At 37.7% G+C, this 24,668-nt stretch overlaps 1 protein-coding gene across 1 annotated transcript in view; it reads right to left on the reverse strand.

Annotated features, from left to right (window-relative positions):
• MUC19 (mucin 19, oligomeric) overlaps positions 17,383 to 24,668 on the reverse strand; it is a 125,077-nt gene continuing 117,791 nt past the window's right edge. Inside the window, 7 exon segments of the mRNA XM_018049032.1 lie at positions 17,383 to 17,726; positions 18,362 to 18,470; positions 19,092 to 19,127; positions 20,078 to 20,192; positions 22,565 to 22,602; positions 23,203 to 23,365; positions 23,454 to 23,485. Coding sequence (XP_017904521.1) covers positions 17,543 to 17,726; positions 18,362 to 18,470; positions 19,092 to 19,127; positions 20,078 to 20,192; positions 22,565 to 22,602; positions 23,203 to 23,365; positions 23,454 to 23,485 — 677 coding nt within the window. The 3' untranslated portion in view covers positions 17,383 to 17,542.

Genomic DNA, 24,668 nt, shown 5'->3' on the forward strand with positions numbered 1-24,668 from the left:
TTTTTCTGATATTGAGTTGCTTGTATATTTTGGAGATTAATGCTTTGTCAGTTCTTTGTTTGCTCTTATTTTCTCCCATTCTGAGGGCTATCTTTTCACCTTGTGGCTCAGCTGGTAAAGAATCTGCCTGCAATGCGGGAGACCTGTGTTTGATCCCTGGGTTGGGAAGATCCCCTGGAGAAGGGAATGCCTACCCACTCCAGTATTCTGGCCTGGAGGATTCCATGGACTATACAGTCCATGGGGTTGCAAAGAGTTGAACATGACTGAGTGACTTTCACTTTCACTTATTATTTCCTTTATTGTGCAAAAACTTTTAAATTTAATTGGGTTCCATTTGTTTATTTTTGTTTTTATTTCCATTATTCTGGGAGGTGGGTCATAGAGGATCTTGCTGTGATTTATACAGGAGAGTTTTCTGCCTATGTTTTCCTCTAAAAGTTTTATAGTTTCTGGCCTTATATTTAGGTCTTTAATTCATTTTGAGTTTATTTCTGAGTATGGTGTTAGAAAGTGTTCTTAGTTTCATTATTTTACACACAGTTGACAAGTTTCCCAGCACCATTTGTTGAAGAGACTGTGTTTTCCCCATTGTATATTTTTGCTCTCTTTGTCAAAGATAAGTTGTCCATAAGTAAATGGATTTATCTCTAGACTTTCTATTTTGTTCCATTAATCTATATTTCTATCTTTGTATGAGTACTATACTCTCCTGATGACTGTAGCTTTGTAGTATGGTCTAAAATCAGAAAGGATGGTTCCATTCTTCATTCTCAAGATTGCTTTGGTTATTCGGGGTCTTTTGTGTTTCCATACAAATTGTGAAAGTATTTGTTCTAGTGCTGTGAAAAATATGCTTGGTAGTTTGATAGGGCTTGAATTGAATCTATAGATTGTTTGGGGTAGTATATTCATTTTCACTATACTGATTCTTCCAATCCAAGAACATCATATATTTCTCAATCTATTTGTTTCATCTTTGATTTGTTTCATCAGTGTTTTATAGTTTTCTGTTTACAGATCTTTTGTTTCCTTGGGTAAATTTATTCCTAAGTGTTTTATTCTTTTCATTGTAATAGTGAATGAGATTGTTTCCTTAATTTCTTTTTCTGATTTTTCATTATTAGAGCATAGGAATGCAACGGATTTCTGTGTATTAATTTTATATTCTGCAACTTTACTATATTCACTGATTAACTCTAGTAATTTTCTGGTGGCATCTTTAGGGTTTTCTATGTAAATAATTATGTCTTCTGCAAACAGTGAGAGCTTTACTTCTTTTCCAATCTGGATTTCTGTCATATTTTTTTCTTCTTTGATTTCTGTAGCTAGGACTTCCAAAACTATGCAGAATAGTAGTGGTGAGAGTGGACACCCTTGTCTTCTACCTAATTTTAGAGGAAATGCTTTCAGTTTTTTGTCATTGAGGATAATGTTTTCTGTGGGTTTGTCATATATGGCTTTTATTATATTGAGGTATGTTCCTTCTATGCTTGATTTCTGGAGAATTTTTATCACAAACAGATATTGAATTTTGTCAGACTTCCTCTGCATCTATTGAGATAATCATATGGTTTTTATCTTTCAATTTGTTAGTATGGTGTAGCACATTGATTGATTTGCAAATATTGAAGAATCCTTGCATCCCTGAAATAAAGCCCACTTGACCAGATGTATGATCACTTGAATATGTTGTTGGATTCTGTTTGCTAGAATTTTGTTGAGAATTTTTGAATCTATGTTACTCAGTGATACCAGCCTGTAGTTTTCATTTCTTGTGGTATCTTTGTCTGATTTTGGTATTAGGGTGGTGGTGGCCTTATAGAATGAGGCTGCATAGAATTCTTCCTGCAATTTTCAGAAGAGTTTGAGTAGGATAGGTGTCAGATTTTCTCTAAATTTTTGATAGAATTCACCTGTAAAGCCATGTGATTGATCCTGGGCTTTTGTTTGTTGGAAGATTTTTTATTACAGTTTCAATTTCTGTGCTTGTGATTGGTCTGTTCAAATTTTATATTTCTTCCTGTTTCAGTTTTGGAAAGTTAAACTTTTCTAAGAATTTGTCCATTTCTTCCAAGTTGTCCATTTTATTTGCATATCATTACTCATAGTAATCTCTTATGATCATTTGTACTTCATGCTGTCTGTTGTAATTTCTCCATTTTCATTTCTAATTTTATTGATTTGTCTTCTCCCTTTTTTTCCTGATGAGTCTGGCAAACGGTTTGTCTATTTTGTTTATCTTCTCAAAGAACCAGCTTTTAGTTTTGTTAATCTTTGCTATAGTAGTCTCTTTCATTTCTTTTTCACTTATTTCTGCTCTGATTTTTATGTTTACTTTCCTTCTACTAACTTTGGGTTTTTGGTGTGTGTGTGTGTGTTTTTAAATTGCTGTTCTAAGTTGATTTAGGTGTAAAGTTAGGTTGTTTATTTGACGTTTCTCTTGTTTCTTGAGGTGGACTTCTATTGCTATGAACTTCCTTATTAGGGCTACTTTTACTGAATCCCATAGACTTTCAGTTGTCGTGTTTTCATTTTCATTTCTTTCTATGCATATTTTGATTTCCTTTTTGACTTCTTCAGTGATTAATTGGTTATTCAGAAGTTTGTTGTTTAGCTTCCATATGTTTGTCTTTTTATATTTTTTCCCTGTAGTTGATATCTAATCTTACAGCATCGGGATCAGAAAAGATGCTTGAAATGATTCAATTTAAAAAAAAAATTTACCAAGACTAGATTTATGTCCAAGGATGTGATTTATCCTGGAGAATGCTCCATGTGAACTTGAGAAAACAGTGAAATCCATTGTTTTGGCGGTGAAGTGCCCTGTAGATACAAATTTGGTCTAACTGGTCCAATGTATCATTTAAAGCTTGTGTTTCCTTGTTAATTTTTCTGTCTGAATGATCTGTTCATTGATGTGAGTGGGGTATTAAAGTTCCCCACTATTACTGTGGTACTACCAGTTTCCCCTTTCATAGTTGTTAGCATTTGCCTTATGTATTGAGGTGCTTCTATGTTGGGTGTATATATACTTATAACTGCTGTATCTTCTTCTTAGATTGATTCCTTGATCATTATTCAGTGTCCCTCTTTGTCTCTTATCACATTCTTTATTTTAAAGTCTATTTTATTTAATATGAGTACTGCTACACCTGCTTTCTTTTGGTTTCCATTTGCATGAAATATCCTTTTCCAGCCTCTTATTTTCAGTCTGTATGTGTCCCTAGGCTTAAAGTGGGTCTCTCGTAGACAGCATTTCTCACGAGGCAGGTCAGGTGTTCTGGTATTCCCATCTCTTTCAGAATTTTCCACAGTTGATTGTGATCCACACAGTCAAAGGCTTTGGCATAGTCAATAAAGCAGAAATATATGTTTTTCTGGAACTCTCTTGCTTTTTCCATGATCCAGCAGATATTGGCAATTTGATCTCTGGTTCCTCTGTCTTTTCTAAAACAAGCATGAACATCTGGAAGTTCACGGTTCGTGTATTGCTGAAGCCTGGCTTGGAGAATTTTGAGAATTACTTTACTAGAGTGTGAGATGAGTGCAATTGTGCAGTAGTTTGGCATTGCCTTTCTTTGGGATTGGAATGAAAACTGACCTTTTCCAGTCTTGTGGCCACTGCTGAGTTTTCCAAATTTGCTGACATATTACATGCAGCACTTCCAGAGCATCATCTTTCAGGATTTGAACTAGCTCAACTAGAATTCCATCACCTCCAGTAGCTTTGTTGATAGTGATGCTTTCTAAGGCCCAGTTGACTTAACAGTCCAGGATGTCTGGCTCTAGGTGAGTGATCACACCATCGTGATTATCTTGGTTGTGAAGATCTTTTTTGTATAGTTCTTCTGTTTATTCTCACTCATGGGAAATAGATGGGGAAACAGTGGAAATAGTGTCAGACTTTAATTTTGGGGGACTCCAAAATCACTGCAGATGGTAATTGCAGCCATGAAATTAAAAGATGCTTACTCCTTGGAAGGAAAGTTATGACCAATCTAGACAGCATATTCAAAAGCAGAGATATTACTTTGCCAACAAAGGTTTGTCTAGTCAAGGCTATGGTTTTTCCAGTGGTCATGTATGGATGAAAGAGTTGGACTGTGAAGAAAGCTGAGTGCTGAAGAATTGATGCTTTTGAACTGTGATGTTGGAGAAGACTCTTGAGAGTCCCTTGGACTGCAAGGAGATCCAACCAGTCCATTCTGAAGGAGATCGGCCCTGGGATTTCTTTGGAAGGAATGATGCTAAAGATGAAACTCCAGTACTTTGGCCACCTGATACGAAGAGTTGACTCACGGGAAAAGACTGATGCTGGGAGGGATTGGGGGCAGGAGGAGAAAGGGACAACAGAGGATGAGATGGCTGGATGACATCACTGACTCGATAGACATGAGTCTGAATGAACTCCAGGAGTTGGTGATGGACAGGGAGGCCTGGCGTGCTGCAATTCATGGGGTCGCAAAGAGTCGGACACGACTGTGTGACTGAACTGAACTGAACTGAACTTGTAGACAGCATATATAGGGGTCTTATTTTTGTATCCATTTGCCAGTCTTTGTCTTTGGTTTAAAACCGTTAAGCCATTTACGTTTAAGGTGATTATTGATAAGTATGGTCACATTACCATTTACTTTATTATTTTGGGTTCATTTTTGTAAACTTTTTCTGTATTTGCTGTCTATACAATATCTTTCAGCATTTGTTGAAGAGCTGGTTTGGTAGTCCTGAATTCTCTCAGGTTTTTGTTGTCTGTAAAACTTTTGTTTTCTCCTTGAAATCTGAATGAAATCCTTGCTAGGTAGAAAAATTTTGATTGTAGGTATTCCCATTTGTCATTTTAATTATACCATGCCATTCCCTTCTGGCCTGCAGTTTCTGTTGAAAGATCAGCTATTATCCTTATAAGGATACACTTGTATGTTATTTGTTGCTTTTCCCTTGCTGCTTTAACATTTGCTCTTTGTGTTTGGGTGACTCTTTCCTTCCCTATTTTAAGAAAAATTTGTCTTCTTCTGGGACTCCTATGTTTTGAATGTTGGGGTGTTTAACTCTGTCCCAGAGGTCTCTGAGGCTGTCCTTATTTCTTTTTATTCTTTTTTCTTTTTACTGTTCTGCTTCATTTATTCCCTTGTAGCTCAGTTGGTAAAGAATCCACCTGCAATGTGGGAGACTTGAGTTCAGTCCCTCAGTTGGGAAGATCCCTTGGAGAAGGGAAAGTCTACCCACTCCGGTATTCTGGCCTAGAGAATTTACGGACTATATAGTACATGGGTTGGCAAAAGAGGTGGAGACGACTAAGTGACTTTCACTTTCACTTTCATTTTTCATTTATTCCAACTATTCTGTATTGTACTCACTTATCCTTTCTTCAGCCTCAGTTATTCTACTGTTGATTTCCCCACGGAGTGTGTTTAATCTCAGCTATTGCATTCTTCATTATTGATTGACTATTCTTTATCTCTTCTAGTTCCTTCTTAAACATTTCTTGCATCTTCTCAATCCATGTATCTGGTCTACTTATCTGTAACTCCATTTTGTTTGCAAAATAAATCTTGGATCATCTTTACTATCATTATTCTGAATTCTTTTTCAGGTAGATGCCTTATCTCCTCCTCTTTTGTTTGGCTTTGTGGGGTTTTATCATGTTCTTTCACCTGCTGAATATTTCTCTACCTTTTCATTTTGTTCAGTTTGCTGTGTTTGGGGTCTCCTTGCTGTAGGATGGAGGATCATAGTTTCTCTTAATTGTGGTGTCTGCTCCCTGTGGGTGGGGTTGGACCAGTGGATTGTGATGGTTTCCTAGTTGGGGGAACTTGTGTCTGTGTTCTGGCAAATGGAGCTAGATCTTGTCTCTCTGGAGGGCAATGCAGTGTCCATAGTGAGTTTTGTGGTGTCTATGGGTTTTGTATGGCTTTGGGCAACCTGTCTTTTAATCTTCAAGGTTGTGTTCCTATTTTGCTGAAGGATTAGCGTGGGGTGTCTTGCACTGGAGCTTGCGGGCTCTTGGGTAGAGCTTGGTCTCAGGGTAGGTATGGAGGCTTTTGGATGGGCTTTCATCTATTAATGTTCCTTGGGGTCAGGAGTTCAATGATGGTCCCGAGTTCTGGAGTTGTGCCTCCTGTCTCTGGGTTTCAGTCTCCCTCTCACAATGGAGTCAAGACTTCACTGTCCACACAAAACTAAAGACAAAACCCCTAGGTTAATGGTGAAACAACTCTCCACAGCCAGGAACAGCCAAAGTGATTCACAGAGTTATATAGAGAAAAGAAGAGGGAGGAGGGTGTTAGAGGTGACTAGGAGGAGAAAAGAGAGATTCAAACAAGAAGAGAGCAATCAAGCCAGTAATCAAATTCCTAAGTGAAAATGGATGCTAAAAATTAAACTCTTATAGTTACAAAATTAATAACAATTATCTAGAAGCAAAAATTAAAAAAATAGAATAGAGATTATACTCTCAAAGGTACAGTATAAAAAATAATTGAACACAAAAATTAAATATAAATACATTTTGGTGTCAGTTCAGTGTCAGATAATCCTTTGTTCTGGCTTGTAGTTGTTCTCAAAGTCTACAGTTGCCCCTCAAATGCATAGTCTCAGCTTAACTGCAGGATTTTAATCTGTTGCACCTGCCACTTCTGGGTCAGTTCCCCTTTCTTTTCTTTGTTTAGGTTGGCCTCCTCTGCCTGCAAGTCTCTTCAGTGTCTAATCTCTGCCCTGACAAGAGGGGAAAAAGGGGCTTGCCCCCTTATTCAGGCTTGTTTTCTCAGTTGTGCTGTGGAGGGGGAGGGAGACTGCAAACAAACACCACTGGCATGTGTGGGTAGCGCTCACAGTGGAGGGACCACATGGGGGTTGCCACAGCCCAAGGTGGTATGCACTTCCCAGGTCCAAGCTGCCCAGACGCCTGGGCACTTCATGAGAGAATAGTCCCAGGTGAGTCATGTCTCCTGTACTTCCCAGGTCCAAGCCACTAAGGCTCCCAGGTGCACTGTGGGCGCACAGTCCCAGATGGGTCATGTGTCTCCTGCAGTAGTCAGTTCCAAGCCACTCGGGCTCACGGGTGCACCATGAGTGTACAGTCCCAAGTGGACCATGAATCTCCTGGGAAGCTAGTCTCAGGCTGTGAAACTTCTGGCAGATATGAACCATTCAGGGTCCCAGAAAGACGTGGTTAGTGACTGGCAGCCTGTTCACAGTTTGGTGGGAGATGCGGTCTCTGGGACGGAGATTGCAATGGCCCCTTGCGTTCCAGCTCTGGTTGTTGCACACAAGGACCGATGATGCAGCCGGCACTTCCACACCCAGTCCCTACTTGCTGCAGGCCGATGTGAGGATGTGAGCCACTTTTGTGCAGGTAATTCAGCAGGAATTCTGTGGTGATTTTTGTTGTTGTTGTTGTTATGCTGCCATCTGAAATTCCAAAGCTCTCCACTGACCCCGTTCCTGAGAGGCTTTCCTAATTTGTGGGAACTTCTCTTCCTTCACGACTCCCTCCCTAGAATGGATCTCTGTCCCTAAATGCTTTTTCTCTCTTTTCATCTTTATATTTTGTCCTACCTCATTTCAAAGAAATTGGTTAACCTTTCTGGGTAACTGGGGTCTTTCACCAGCATTCAGAAGTTGTTTTGTGGAAGTTGCTCTGTATGCAGATGATTTTCTGATATATTTGTGGAAGAGAAAGTGGTCTCCCCATCCTATTCCTCCACCATCTTGGGACTGCTCCCCCTCCCCCAGTAATATCTTACGATCCTTTGTATTTCTGTGGTGTCAGTTGAAACAACTCCTTTTTCATTTCCGATTTTATTGATTTGGGCCACCCTTTTTTTGCTTGATGAGTCTGGCTAAATGCTTTTTAATTGTATTTACTTATTTCAAACAACAGGCTCTTTGGTTCGTTGACCATTTCTGTTGTTTTTTTTTTTTTCTGCTTCATTTATTTCTGTTCTGATTGTTATGATTTATTTTCTTCTACTAACTTTGGGTTTGTTTGTTCTTTTTCTATTCTTTAGGTATATGTCTAGGCTGTTTGGGAGTTTCCTTATTTCCTGAAGTAAACTTATGTTGCTATAAAATTCCCTCTTAGAACTGTTTTTACATATTCCATAGATTTGGGGTTGTGTTTTCTTTTTCATTTGTCTCCAGTTATTTTTTAATTTTTGTCTTTGATTTCTTCCATGATCTATTGTTTAGTAGCCTATTGTTTAGCCTCCACCTATTTATATTTTTGCAGTTTTTCTCTTCTTGTCTAGATTTCTAGTCTCCTAATGTTGTGATCAGAAAATATGCTTGATATGATTTCAATTTTCTTCAATTTACCAAGACTTGTAGTATCACCTAACATGTGATGTATCCTGGAGAATGTTCCATGTACACTTTAAAATAATGTACATTCTGCTGCTATGGGATGAAATGTTTTATGGTATCTATTGAATTCACTTGTTCTAATGTGTCATTTAAAGTCGATCTTTTCTTATTGATTTTATGCTTAGATGATCTGTCCATTTATATAACCGGAGTGTTAAAGTTCCCTATTCTATTGCATTATTGTCAATTTCTCCTTTTATTCTGTTAATATTTGCTTTGTGCATTTAGGTGTGCCTATGCTGGAATCAAGATTGCCAGGAGAAATATCAGTAACCTCAGATATGCAGATGATACCACCCTTATGGCAGAAAGTGAAGAGGAACTGAAAACCCTCTTGATGAAAGTGAAAGAAGAGAGAGAAAAAGTTGGCTTAAAGCTCAACATTCAGAAAACAAAGATCATGGCATCTGGTCCCATCACTTCATGGCAAATAGATGGAGAAACAGTGGAAACAGTGGCAGACTTTATTTTTCTGGGCTCCAAATCACTGCAGATGGTGATTGTAGCCATGAAATTAAAAGACGCTTACTCCTTGGAAGGAAAGTTATGACCAACATAGATAGTATATTAAAAAGCAGAGATATTACTTTGCCAACAAATGTCCATCTAGTCAAGGCTGTGGTTTTTCCAGTGGTCATGTGTGGATGTGAGAGCTGGACTGTGAAGAAAGCCGAGCACTGAAGAATTGATGCTTTTGAACTGTGGTGTTGGAGAAGACTCCTGCGAGTCCCTTGGACTGCAAGGAGATCCAACCAGTCCATCCTAAAGGAGACCAGTCCTGGGTGTTCATTGGAGGGACTGATGCTGAGGCTGAAACTCCAGTACTTTGGCCACCTCATGCGAAGAGTTGACTCATTGGAAAAGACCCTGATGCTAGGAGGGATTGGGAGTAGGAGGAGAAGGGGACGACAGAGGATGAGATGGCTGGATGGCATCACCGTCGATAGACATGAGTTTGAGTGAACTCCGGAAGTTGGTGATGGACAGGGAGGCCTGGCGTGCTGCAATTCATGGGGTCACAAAGAGTTGGACACAACTGAGCAACTGAACTGAACTGATGCTGGATACATATACTTTTATAATTGGTATATCTTTTTTACAGACTAGTCATTATATAACATCCTTCTTTGTTCCTTATAGCATCAGTCTTTGTTTCAAACTCTATTTTGTCTGATATGAATATTGCTAATCTGACTTTCTTTTGATTTTCATTTGCATGAGCTACCTTTTTCCATCTCCTCATTGCGTCTTTAGATATGAAGGAGTCTCTTGTAGACAGCAATATACAGGTCTCCTTTCTGTATCCATTCAGCCACTCTCTATATTTTTTTATTGGAATATTTCATTCATTTGCATTTAAAGTTGTTATTGAGATGTATATTCTGATCAACATTTTCGTAAGTTGTTTTGGCGTGGGTTGGTTTTAGTTTTGGAGCTCTTTTCTTTTGTTTCTTTTGTCTTCTATGATTCTTTTCTCTTGTGATTTAATGACTCTTTAGTGTTACGCTTGGAATCTTTTTTCTTTGTGTGTATTACAGACTTTTGATTTATGGATACCATAAAGTTTAAACATACAAATATTTATATATTATAAAGATATATATTATATACTTGATTGTTTTAGTTGATCTTTCCATTTTAAATGTATTTAACAATACTGCGTTTGTTCTCTCCTCACAATTAATGCTTTTGACATCATATTTTACATCCATTTATTTTGTATATCTTTTAACTGCTTACTGTGAATATAAATGATTTTATTAATTTTGTCTTTTAAACTTCCTACTAGCTCTGTGTGTGGGTGATTTAATACCTTTACTGTTATTTATTACAGTTTGATTCCTTCTAGTTATTCTTCATTTTAGATATAGTATTCCTTATCCCTGTTTTGTTTTTCTTTATATTTTTCTTAACCTTTCTTTAAAACATTCTTTCTTATCCTGTGCATCTATTTTTCCCTCAAGTAGTTTGATCATCTTTACAATAATTACCCTGAACTCTTTCCTGGATCAGTTCAGTTGCTCAGTTGTGTCCCACTCTTTGCAAACCCATGGACTGCAGCAGACCAGTCGTCCCTGTCCATCACCAACTCCTGGAGCTTACTCAAACTCATGTCCATTGAGTCGGTGATGCCATCCAGCCATCTCATCCTCTGTCATCCCCTTCACCTCCTGCTTTCACTGTTTCCCAACATCAGGGTCTTTCCTAATGAGTCAGTTCTTTGCATCAGGTGGCCAAAGTACTGGAGTTTCAGCTTCAGCATCTTTCCTTCCAATGAATATTCAGGATTTATTTCCTTCAGGATGGACTGGTTGGATCTTCTTGAAGTCCAAGGGACTCTCAAGAGTCTTCTCCAACACCACAGTTCAAAAGCATCAATTCTTCAGTGCTCAGCTTTCTTTATAGTCCAACTCTCACATTCATACACAACCACTGGAAAAACCAGAGCTTTGGCTAGATGGACCTTTGTTGACAAAATAATGTCTCTTTTTTAATATGCTACCTAGGTTGGTCAAGGAATAAGCATCTTTTTATTTCATGGCTGCAGTCACCCGCAGTGATTTTGGAGCCCAAGAAAAATTAAGTCTCTCACTGTTTTCACTGCTTCCCCATCTATTTGCCATGAAGTGATGGGACCAGATGCTATGATCTTCGTTTACTGAATGTTGAGTTTTAAGCCAACTTTTTCGCTCTTCTCTTTCACTATATCAAGAGGATCTTTAGTTCTTCTTCATTTTCTGCCATAAGGGTGGTGTCATCTGCATATCTGAGGTTATTGATATTTCTCCCAGCAATCTTGATTCCAGCTTATGTTTCATCCAGCCCAGCATTTTACATGCTGTGCTCTGCATATAAGTTAAGCAAGCAGGGTGACAATATACAACCTTGACGTACTCCTTTCCTGATTTGCAACCAGTCTGTTGTTCCATGCACAGTTTTAACTGTTGCTTATTGACCTGCATACAGATTCCTCAGAAGGCAGGTAAGGTGGTCTGATATTCCTATCTCTTTAAGAATTTTCCACAGTTTGTTGTCATCCATACAGTCAAAGGCTTTGGGATAGTCAATAAAGAGAAGCAGATGTTTTTCTGGAACTCTCTTGCTTTTTCAATTATCCAACTGATGTTGGTAATTTGATCTCTGGTTCCTCTGCCTTTTCTAAACCCAGCTTGAACATCTGGAAGTTCACGATTCATGTACTGTAGAAGCCTGGCTTGGAGAATTTTGAGTATTACTTTGCTAGCATATGAGATGAGTACAATTGTGTGGTAGTTTGAACTTTCTTTGGCATTGTCTTTCTTTGGTATTGGAATGAAAACTGACATTTTCCAGTTCTGTGGCCACTGTCAAGTTTTCAGATTTGGTTGGCATATTGAGTTCTGTAGCATTTTAGGATTTGAAATAGCCCAACTGGAATTCCAGCACCTCCATTAGCTTTGTTCATAGTCATTCTTCCTAAGGTCCACTTGACTTCACATTCCAGGATGTCTGGCTCTAGGTGAGCGATCACACCATCATGGTTATCTAGGTCGTGAAAATCTTTTTTGTACAGTTCTTCTGTGTATTCTTGCCACCTCTTCTGAATCTCTTCTGCTTCTGTTAGGTCCATACCATTTCTGTCTTATATTGAGCCCATCTTTGCATGACATGTTCCCTTGGTATCTCTAATTTTCTTGAAGTGATCTCCAGTATTTTCTGTTCTATTATTTTTCTCTATTTCTTTGCATTGATCACTGAGGAAGTCTCTCTTATCTCTCCTTGCCATTCTTTGAAACTCTGCATTCAAATTGGTATATCTTTCCTTTTCTCCTTTGCCTTTCACTTCTTTTCTCAGGAAACCTCCTCAGAAAACCATTTTGCCTTTTTGCATTTCTTTTTCACGGAGATGATTTTGATCGTTGCCTCCTGTACAATGTCACAAACCTCCGTCCATAGTTCTTCAGGCACTCTGTCTGTCAGATCTAATCCCTTGAATCTATTGCCATTTCTACTGTATAATTGTAAGGGATTTGATTTAGGTCATACCTGAATGGTCTAGTTGCTTTCCCTACTTTCTTTAATTTAACTCTGAATTTGGCAATAAGGAGTTCTTGAATAGATTGCTGTTTTCCACTTTACTTCATTCTTCTTCTGAGGTTTTATCTTGTTCTTTCCTTTGGAATATGTTCCCTGATTACCTCATTTTGCCAATGTTAATTGTTTTTATTTCTACGTATCTGGTAGGAGATGTTCTATGCATCCAAGCAGCACATTCCCCTCTGAACACTAGAGCTATGTGGTCTAGGGTTTCCTCTCATATGGGCTGCACTAATTCTTCTTTTGTGGCAGGCTGATTACTCTGGCGAGAGTAGTCAGCTTCATTGGTAAGATTCATTGGTAAGCTTCGTTGGCCCCTGGACTAGTTGGTTGCCATATTCTGCTTTGTGTGGAGGCTGTCAGCCATTGTGTGATGAGGCTGGGTCATGATGCAGCTGGGTACAGTGCTCTGAGGTACCCAGGGCCTAGTGCTGGCTCACTGGTGGGCAGGGTTATGGACCTGGAGGCCACAGGGCTTACACCTGCCCACTGGTTTGTAAATCTTATCCTGAAGTTAGTGCCAGCCTACTGGCTGGCAAAGCCATGTCCTGCAGTCTGACCACAGGACCCAGGGGTCCTAAGGTGGTGTCAAGCAGCTGATGGATGGGGCTGATTCCTGACACAGTTGACTGCAAGGTCTAGGGTGTCCTGAAGCTTGCGTTGTCCTCCTAATGGATGGGGGAAGGGCCCAGCCAGTCCAGGGTAAGTGCTGTCCTGTTGGGCGGGCTGGGTCCACAGGCTTCAGGTCTGTGATTGTCCTGTGACTTGTGTCTGCCCACTAATGGATGAGGCTTGTCCTGAGGTTAGAGCAGGCTAGCTGGTGGGCAGGGCCAGGAGTTCTGGGGCTGATGGCTGCCCACTGGTGAGTGGAACTGGGTCCCAGGATCTCTGAATGCAAGGCCTGGGGGTGGTGTCTGGTATAGTGCATGCACAGTGATAACATGGGACCTAAGCCCATGTATGATACAGGTATTAGGACCTCTGGTGAGCTGGGCCATGTCCAGGGTGGCTGAAGCCTCAGGGTATCTTAAGACGGTCTGCCTTCTAGTGGATGGGGCTATGTCCCAACCTAGTGAATTGTTTGATAAGAGACGTCTCCATCCTGTTCTGAGGCTAATAAGCTAGAGAAAGGATTATAAAATGGAGTTTGACAGCACCAGTGTCCATGTGGTACAACAAGCTGCACAAAATTGCTGCTGCCATTGGTTCTGTCCTCAGAGTGAGCTCCAATTGCTTCCTGACTCTCCAGAGACTCTCCAGAAAAACAGGTAAGTCTGATGCTGACTCCTTTCAAATTACTGCTCTTGCTCTGGGTCCTGGAGACATGAGATTTTGTTGGTGGATCAGATGGTAAACAGTCTACCTGCAATGCAGGAGACCCGGGTTCAATCCCTGGACCAGGAAGATGCTCTGGAGAAGGGAATGGTTGCCCACTCCAATATTCTTGTCTGGAGAATTCCATGGAGAGAGGGGCCTGGTGGGCTATATCCAATTGAGCACCTGACTCCTTAAGTATAGAGGCTCTCTTTCCCCCAGTCCTCTAACTCTTGAACCTGTTGACAAAGGATATTGGCTCTCTGTGCACAAATACCAAACAGAAATACGGAGAAAGAGCTTTGGAGGAGAAGGAAAGAGTTGCTGTATTTCTTTGCCAGGCAAGATAGAGAGTGTCTCAGGGTTTACTGTTCATTTCACTGTGAATATTTTCTTGTTTGCCCAGTGTGTAGGAATCACTCAACTAATTTAGGAATTTCCTTCAAAGGGAGTTGCTCCATGTATAGTTGTTCATTCAGTATATCCAAATGGAAGAAAGAAGTTAGGAGCCTCATATGCTACCGTCTTACTCAGTTCCATGTACAGCTCTTTATATACCAATAATCCCTCAATAAAGTGATATTTTACTAAACTATATGTAGGATTATGAAGCATACAAAGGCAAACAAGAAGAGGATAGTGACCAGTATTGTGGTATGAATTACACATTGGGAGAGAAATATTAGAATAGTCAGGAATATTGATTAAGTTCTAAAGGTATTCTGACAAAATTATAATTCTAGATTTTGACTGTTAATGTTCAACTTTCCTCTCATTAATTTTATAATAGCACCATTTGTCTTTTAAAGCCATTAAAATGGTCTTGTTGGCATACAAAAAATATTTTTTAATTATATAAGGGAAAGATGGGGAGAGAAACTGAGAGATCAAGACAGTGGTGAAGGTCTCATACGTTTAACTCAAAGCCATCATCAAAATGAGAGATATAGTCTTATTTCTGCATTCTTCCCCTATTCAGTTCTCCAGCTGGAATGTTACAGTTGACTGACCCTAGAGAATGATTCTGAATTTCTATAAGTAATGAAGATTGAATTCCCTAGGATCAGACTCTGAGATAGATATTAACAAACATATTAGGGAAGCTCTTGGAATCCAAAATTGTGGAAGAGAAGGAAGGAATCAAGGCTGGATAGAGGGAGAAATCAAGTCATTATGTGTCTTCAACGAAAGCCTCGGTCAACATTTCAGGGCATTAAGATCCAAACTGTGATAAGAGGGCCAAACCTTTCTACCATTCCTCAGTCATAGGATGCTCCACTTTTTTTCCAGAAAAGGGCCATGACATTGAAAGGCATGGCTTTCCTTAACTGAGGCAATCCCTGAAGGAGACAGACAGCCATAAGAAATCTTCTGGCAGCACTCTCAAAAGTTAGGAAAATGAATCTTTTATTTTTGAAGGAACTCTAGACAGTGCCTCACAATATCCTTCACAATAAGTGTAACTTGATGGCAACTGTAATTGAAGCTGCTCTTCTAGATATTTCTATAATCAATGAAACAAAATGAGTGGATCCCAGAAATGTGTTTCCTAATATTGGTTTGGAGTCAATATAGATATCTATTCCAACTCAGTACCTGCTTTCTAATCTACCAGCCAGCCTCCGGGTAACAGGTGGACAACTTTGATCCTTTTCTGGTGGGGGGAGAGATCAGTACTTGTTTTCTCCAATATAACCAATTATTGATTTGAATTTTCCTTTGTGCTTAACATGTCTTAGGAAGTACTTTTATCCATGGCTTATTGAATATTTTATTTATTACCATGAACTGATGTACAGAACTCCTTTCAACTGAAAAAAATTTTTCAAAATGAAAAGCAAAAGTCAATGGGTGCATACAGCTTCAGTGAAATTGTCTTATTCTTCATAGATGTTAAACCCAAAATCTGGACTTTGGAAGCTCCTCACTAACACCAGCTGAGGGATACTAACTTGTGAAGCTAATATGTCGACTGCACAGTGTGATATATTACCTGAATCAGAAATCAACATTTACATTACATTCTCTCCCCTTTGCTCAAACGCATTTATAGCCATTTTGGGTCTTTTGTGACTTTGAACAGCCTTTCTAGGCTGAAAATTCTGTCTCCATCATCATATTGTCTGGGATGACCAATTCTGACTACCAAGGGAGAATAGTGTTACTGTCATGCAGTAAAAGGCTGAGATGTAAGTGTATGTGTTTACCATTCCCTGATGTAAAAGGTATTGAAAAACTTATGATGCCACCCATTTGGATTTTGAAGGGCTCATATACCAAACATTTTGTCAATTGACCAATTCTGGTATAGACTGAGAGGAAGAAAAAGCTGGAAACAGTGACAAGACATGGAGGAAAGTCAAAGGCCTTGGGACCAAATTTAAAAGTATCTGTAATATCCACCTGGATTTAGTTATTATTCACCTTTTGTTGGCAGTTACCAAGACCCTAACATATCAATTCTTCCACCACCATTGGACATACAGTGTTTGATGATGGTTAAATTTACCAATAGTCCAAGTCATATAAAAAAGTGAGTAGTACAGAAGTAGATTATGATAAAATGGATTTGGAAAGGTACTAATGTACTAACATACGTTGTTGGTAACTGGGTATGTTATACATATGTAAACAATCTTATATAAGGCACATTTGGAAATACACATATGGGAAGATATGTGTGTGAAGCAGCAAAGAATGTACTGAAGATGACATTCATGATATTATTGAACCTCAACTGCTAGCTAACTACCTCAAGGTATGCAAAATACAAGTAGAAATGTGGGTTTAAGGGAAGTGACATTTAATTTAGTTTTGGCTTGCTGAATTTGTGGTACCTGGCTTCTCCCAGGTGGTGCTAATGGTAAAGAACCCGCCTGCCAATGCCGGAGATGTAAGAGATGCAGGTTCAATCCCTGGGTGGGGAAGATCCCCTGGAGGAGGGCATGGCAACCCACTCCAGTGTTCTTGCCATGGGCAGAGGAGCTTGGTGGCCTACAGTCCACAGGGTCACACAGAGTTAGACCATGCACAGAATGTCCAGTTAGGGATGTAAATTCAGTTTTATCAATGCAATTCTATTGATGTAATTCAAAGAAGAGTTTAGGGCTGGAGGCATAGATTGGAAATATTCAATGTATAAACACATCTACCTATGTTGATGAAATCTTCCAAGGAGCCTCAGGAAAATGAGAAGAGGAAGAGGATACAACTTTGGAGGACTGAGATTTAAAAGACCGGCAAAGTGAAAGTGTCCACAGAATATAGGAACGCTAATTAAAAATGATGTCATAGAAACTGCAAGAAAAATATTTCAAGAATGGAAGAGTGAAAATGATATCAGAACCTACAGGAAAAAAATCATAAGAAGGTCACCAGTATCCTAAGCAGAGGGAGGTGTCATAGATGAAAGGGATGATGAACAAAATTCACATTTTCATAAGTTTAACCATGAAGTGAAGGAACAAAACAGGATAATGGCCTCATCCAGAGGAAGAGTAGAAGACAAATATACTGGAGAGCCATGACATGACTCAGTTTCTCCTTGACTTCCAGAATTCTTATTGCTACCAAATAAACACAACACATTCACTAATTGCTTGCAAAGTTGTATTTATTTTTTAGATCCAGTCAATCAAAGAACAAAAGACCTCATAATGACAACTCACTTTTTGAGCAATATATAAATGTTTAGTTATTTTCACAATTTAGTCATTATTTTTGTTCACTTATAAAATAAATACCTGGTCTTTTACAACAGAAAAGGTAAGGCCATTTATTATTAACTGACTGTTGAAGTCATAGACTGTTGGCATATGTCTAAACAGGAACATGTAATGATATGCCTGTACCTATAAGGTATTGTACCACCATCAGGACAGTCAAGATCAATTTCCCTATACTCATAGTTTTCTTCTTGGCAGCAAAGGCATGAATTTTTCAGCTGAAAGATGTCATAATCATACCTAAAAGAAAAAAAGTTCAGTAATAAATATTTTCAGAATGCTTTCTGAAATAAATTGACATCAGTGCTCAGATTCCAATTGTTTAAGTGATTTAGCAAGTCTTCCAGCCAATTTATTCTTTGCCTTTATTGTATATTTCTGCTATGGATTCATAGTAATTGGTATATAAGACCAAAAAAGTGAAGATTGCAATCTCATAGTTAGAGCAATATGGTACAAAAATGTAAACAGAACATTTTAAAAATATGCAACTTAATACCAAATTATTATTCTCCATATATTAATCTACATGTGAAAGTATATAAAAGGAAAAACATGTAATATATGCTATGTTTAAAATGCAAGTGACATTTTTAAAAACACTTTAAAGCAAGAGTATTTGCTTGACATCTATGCGTATCTTATGAAAATACATTTGCCATAAACATACTATGTCTGACTTATATAGAAAACAACTTCAAAATGCTTAATTGCTATTTAAAATGTTTATTTTATTTTGTAGATATTAATATTTTATTTGAATCAGGTCCTGATAATTAGATCTCAGGTAAATATTTGTCCATGTAATGTTTTCAAAGCTTAATTTTCTCCACAATGTTACAAGCTTACCATACAGTATACAAAGAGAAACTTACTTGATGGTTTTCTTGCATTCCCCTGTGCATCTTGCCATCTCAACTTTTTTCTTGCAACCATTGTAGTTAACAGTCACATTCACAGATGAAGATCTGCAATTAGGTTTACCTAAAAGTAAATGGAAAACAGAGTCAGAAATGAGGTTTAACATTAACAATTGCTAAGCCTCAATTTTCCTAATCATAAAGTAGAGAATAATAACAAATATTTCACAACGGTATGGAGGGACTATCTCAGCACCCAGCACAAGGTACCAGGGTAATATTCAATAAATGTTATTATTATTATATTATTACTATCATAGGAGAAGGGGAAGGAAAAGAAAGGGAAGAAGGTAAGAGGAAGGAAGAAAGAGGGGAGGAGGAAAAATAGGGGGATGGTTGTTTCACACATATATTTTCTCATTGCTGATCATCCTTATGATCGAATACAACAATTTACAATATAACTTGCCAATGTTAGGAGAGCAAACAAAACTTTTTCTGTGAAAATTAAATTTTCACCCTTGTAAACATCACTGGTTTTTACTTGAAAGAGTGCTGCAACCAACATGAGTAAGAAAATATAATGCATTATATTAATCATCGGTATGCATATGGGTTAGATTACTGGTTGTGTTAAAAACACAGGAGACTTTGTATTAATGATCTGTCATTTTGTTTTAAAGAAACATTAAATTTTTGTTAACAGTTTACATTTCTCTCATATGTGGAATTTAATTTTACTTACATGTATAGCAACATTTTGTTGAATCATAGACTCTGTCTTCCTATAGGAGTCAGAGAAAAAGAAAATGACTGAAAAAATCCTGTATTTTTCTATAAATAATATAGCATTTGTTAACTTATTGAAATAACATTACAAAGGAAGGAAGGGAACAGATAAACATGCAGATCTCAGATCCAATCAGCACAGAGAGGAAAGCACAGTAATAAAAGTGAGATTATTAACACCAAATTTTCAACAGTGGGTAGAAATGGAAAAACACTTAAACTAAATTCCTCTTTAAAATAAAATGCCCAAGAATAAAAGAATACTCCTCTCTTAATTGAAAACTATACTTTAATAATGACATTATGACTCAACACTTAAGTTTCTCACAAGCAACATTTGTACCTTACATTATTATAATCTCAAATTTATCACTGTCTGAAGTAAAAACTCAGTAAGTGTTAAAATCCAGAGTTGGCAGTCTAAAATAAAACTTTATGTTATCAATTATACCTTCAGGAAAAAAGTTAGTGAAATTTAAAACTTCCTTAATAATTTAAGCTTAAGCATTCATTAATGCAAAACCCTCATCTTATTTTCAGGGGATAAAAAATGTGACACAAAGAGCAATCTGAACTCTACATACTTATGTGATTCTATTTTAAAATGTGTTCTTTTATAGAAAATTATTAACCTGAAGCCATGACCTTCAAAAATACTAGCTTTTTGTTGTTGTTGTTTAAAATATAGCAACACTCTTTCTGCAGTAACTTACTTCTAGAATACCACTAGATTAAGTTTTATAGAGCCTGCAAATACATATTTGATATGAAAAGTATACTTGGCAACAAAAGGTAGATGACATAACTGGAATGAAATCTGTAAGAGATTTATGTCTATTGCTAGGCAAATACTTTTACAAATAAGGAATAAGACTAGTTGTATTTATATTTATCATAAGATGTCAATCTTGTTGATAAGATGTCAATCTTGTTGATTATGACTTACTTCTGCACACCAGGTCTGCTTCGGGCAGTCTTGAACCACGGCAACGAAACCAGTGTTGTGGCAGGAGTAAGAGATACACGGGTTGTTAGGGTCAGCAAATGAAGCACCAACCTGGAAGGTGGGGAGGAGGAGGGAACTAATGATTATTGATCTTCATTTCTGTTTCAGGTTGACAATAAGTCCTGCACATTTTTTCAAATTTGTAATGTTTAGTGAATTTCCAGAGACACTTTGAGCCATTAGATTAATATGTAAGAAAAAGTAGGTTAAAGACTTCCATGAATAATCAAAGATCTTCACTAAGGGCACAGAATGTGTCAAGATTTTCAATCCTCAAATTAAGATTCATCTACAGTAGTTCTATATTTTTCAAGGATTTAAAAAAATCCCACAATATATCTTCTACCTTTGCTTATGTTTTTATGCTTTTAAAGCTCTCTAGATTGCTACTCAGATTGCTTTATAATTACTTTATATACAAAATTCAAACATCAGTTTGGGAAATTCCATTTATATCAGGCCCTCAAACCACAAAGTGAACTTTCAGGTAAGCTCAAATTTTATTATTTCAACTGTTTTGCATGTAAATGATTAGAGGTATAATTTTGCTTTGTTCTTTAAATATCATCATATTTTATATTCCAAAACAGTCATAGATTTTCATCAGATCACCTTTAGAAACTAAAATTTAAGAAGCCCAAGTAGAAATGTGAGTATAAGAAATGAGTTACCAAAGTAAAGTGAAAGTCACTCAGTCCTGTCCAATTCTTTGAGACCCCATGGACCATATAGTCCTAGAAATTCTCTAGGCCAGAATACTGGAGTGAGTAGCCTTTCTCTTCTTCAGGGGATCTTCCCAACCCAGGGATGAAACCCAGGACTCCTGCATTGCAGGTGGATTCTTTACCAGCTGAGCCACAAGGGAAGCCCAAGAACACTGGAGTGGGTAGCCTATCTCTTCTCCAGTGGATCTTCCCAACCCAGGAATTTAACCAGGGTCTCCTGAACTGCAGGCAGATTCTTTACCAATTGAGTTATCAGGGAAGCCCCAAAGTAAATTATTAAATTAACTTTAACCAAATTAAATTATTACTAAATTATAGGCTCTGTTTTATGTATTTCCTAACATACCAATAACCTCAGATATGCAGATAACACCACCCTTATGGCAGAAAGTGAAGAGGAACTCAAAAGCCTCTTGATGAAAGTGAAAGAAGAGAGTGAAAAAGTTTGCTTAAAGCTCAACATTCAGAAAACGAAGGTCATGGCATCTGGTCTCATCACTTCATGGGAAATAGATGGAGAAACAGTTGAAACAGTGGCAGACTTTATTTTGGGGGGCTCCAAAATCACTGCAGATGGTGATTGCAGCCATGAAATTAAAAGACGCTTATTCCTTGGAAGAAAAGTTATGACCAACCTAGATAGCATATTGAAAAGCAGAGACATTACTTTGCCAATATAGGTCCGTCTAGTCAAGGCTATGGTTTTTCCAGTGGTCATGTGTGGATGTGAGAGTTGGACTGTGAAGAAAGCTGAACACCGAAGAATTGATGCTTTTGAACTGTGGTGTTGGGGAAGACTCTTAAGAGTCCCTTAGACTGCAAGGAGATCCAACCAGTCCATTCTGAAAGAGATCAACCCTGGTATTTCTTTGGAGGGAATGATGCTAAAGTTGAAACTCCAGTACTTTGGCAGCCTCATGCGAAGAGCTGAGTCATTGGAAAAGACTCTGAGGCTGGGAAGGATTGGGGGCAGGAGGAGAAGGGGACAACAGAAGATGAGATGGCTGGATGGCATCACTGACTCAATGGACGTGAGTCTGAGTGAACTCCAGGAGTTGGTGATGGACAGGGAGGCCTGGCGTGCTGCGATTCACGGGGTCGCAAAGAGTCGGACATGACTGAGCAACTGAACTGAACTGAACTGTACATACCACATATTTTAGTCTAGATTTAATTCCTGTAATATTTAGTGTCATCAGTTCACATGTATTATCAATTTGAGAATCATCTGTTTTTTATGGCTTTCTAATACTTTTTCTAAAAAAATTAAATTACTTTCAATATGTCAAATCAGTTGTCAGATCAGCCTTGAATATGCTGTGTTGTAAAATCCTCATAATGGAGTTCTAATTTTTTCCTATTTGATCTCATAATTCAGCCATTAGATCTTTCTGATTATAATTACAGTTTGACTCTGTTCATTGATTTGAATGTTATATATCTTCTCCACCTGGGGAAACCCATGGGAAATTCTGTTCAACAGCTCCATTGTTAGATTAATGACCAAGTATATTGTTCCCCTTTGAAGCAAGTTGTGGTAGGTGTAACATTTGACCTTTATTTTGAAGTGAATATGGGTAAATATTGAATGGATTCTACTCCACCATTACATATGACTTTTTTTCATATTAGCTGAGAGACTCTGCATTTATTCTTAATTATGATAATAAAAGTATATTAAAGTAGAAATAACTTTACCTCATAGTCATTATTGTTAAACAAACATGTTCTTGGTTCTGAAAAAGAAATACATATTTCACCCTAAGAAAAACATTCTAATTTTTAATTTATAAAACAGAAATTGTATATGAGATCATATTTACCAGTCAATAAGGCAACATTATAAAGTTTCTTCCCATAACACCATCACCTCCTTTTAATCTACTGATTATATTCATAACTGTTAATTCTAGGTTTCTCCTACTCAAAAGATAATAAGTTTTAAGAGGCAAATATTGATTGTCATTTGTCATACCTATCAACTATTTGACTCAGATTAGTAGCTCAATAAATATCTCTTGAATATATGAATAAGTAAACAACTATTCAATTCAAATAAAATAATGAATTATATTGCTAAGAAAGTAGATCTTAAAAGTTCTCATTCCAAGGAAAAATATTGTAACTATAGGTGGTGTTAACTAGATTTACCGTGGTGATCACTTTACTATATATATATACATATATATATACACACATGTATATATATATATATATATACACGTATATATATATGGAATCATTATGTTGTATGCTTGAAACTAATACTGTTTTATGTCAATTATGTCTCAATAAAAATAAAGTAGAAAAGAAAACAAGGTATTATGGCTACATACCACAGTATCCAATTTCACAGCAGGTATCATTATCTTTGAACTTTACAAGTCTCTCTTCAGGTTTGCATGTGGGTGGAGAAGGACACTCCTTGAGTTTACAGTCTACAGTCTCTGCATCAGTACAGGTGCATTTGTGGCAGTTGGCAGTCCATATGTCTCCAGGCTACAAATACAATCCAAATTTAGACTTCTATTCAAACATACGAATGACAGTAAATTTATATTAAAGTAGAGATAAATTGTGTACTTACTGACTTCTTTTCTCCCAATGGACCATAACAAGCTGTGAGCATGAAATGACAAATGCTAATTAAATCTGGCAAAATATAATTGTCTGCTATTTGTAGATAAGCACTAGGTTGACCAAACCTGAATTGGCACTAGGACTTCAGAGATATATTGTGAAGGGTTGTAAGGTGCCTTAAGGTAAATCAATCACATCCATCTACTTTGAGCAAACTGTCCCTAGCAAGTATATATATATTTCCTAATTTTATACTCCTCAGAAAGGATAAATCTTGATCTTTCAGTGGTCAATAAACCTATGGCTACTGTTCACCTTTTGTTTCACTTTCTGACTTCTACCTTCACAATCCTACGAGTCACTAAGACCTCATAATTATCAGTCTAAAGGTCTCTTTATCAGTTCTTCAAGTTCCCTACAATAGCTAACATTTTAAAACTCTCACCTGAAAATATTACTCCTTCAGACTGAACACTCAGAAATTCCTCTCTAACAGCAGATCTTTCTTATCCCTCTCATTTTGTCTCTATTCTTTCCCCCTGATACTTTTCTCCATCTTTACAGCATCCACTAAATGTCAAGTTCAGTTCAGTTCAGTCGCTCAGTTGTGTCCACCACTTTGCAGCCCCATGGACTGCAGCACACCAGGCTTCCCTGAAATTACTTCATGGAAATTACTCGATCTCATGTCCATTGAGTAGATGACGCCATCTCATGCTCTGTAGTCACCTTCTCCTCTGGCCTTTAATCTTTCCCAGAATCAGAGTCTTTTCAAATGAGTCAGCTCTTCGCATCAGGTGGCCAAAGTATTGGAGTTTCAGCTTCAACATCAGTCTTTCCAATGAATATTCAGGAATGATTTCCTTAAGGATGGACTGGTTGGATCTCCTTGCAGTCCAAGGGACTCTCAAGAGTCTTCTCCAACACCACAGTTCAAAGCATCAATTCTTCAATGATCATCTTTCTTTATAGTCCAACTCTCACATCCATACATACTGGAAAAACCATAGCCTTGACTAAATGAACCTTACTTGGAAAAGTAACATCTCTGCTTTTTAATATGCTGTCTAGGTTGGTCATAACTTTCCTTCCAAGGGGAAAGTGTGTTTTAATTTCATGGCTGCAGTCATCATCTGCAGTGATTTTGGAGCCTCCCAAAATAAAGTCTGCCACTGTTTCCACTGTTTCTCCATTTATTTGTCATGAAGTGATGGGATTGGAT

This window comes from Capra hircus, chromosome 5, assembly GCF_001704415.2.
Source record: "Capra hircus breed San Clemente chromosome 5, ASM170441v1, whole genome shotgun sequence".
NCBI classification, from domain to species: Eukaryota; Metazoa; Chordata; class Mammalia; order Artiodactyla; family Bovidae; genus Capra; species Capra hircus.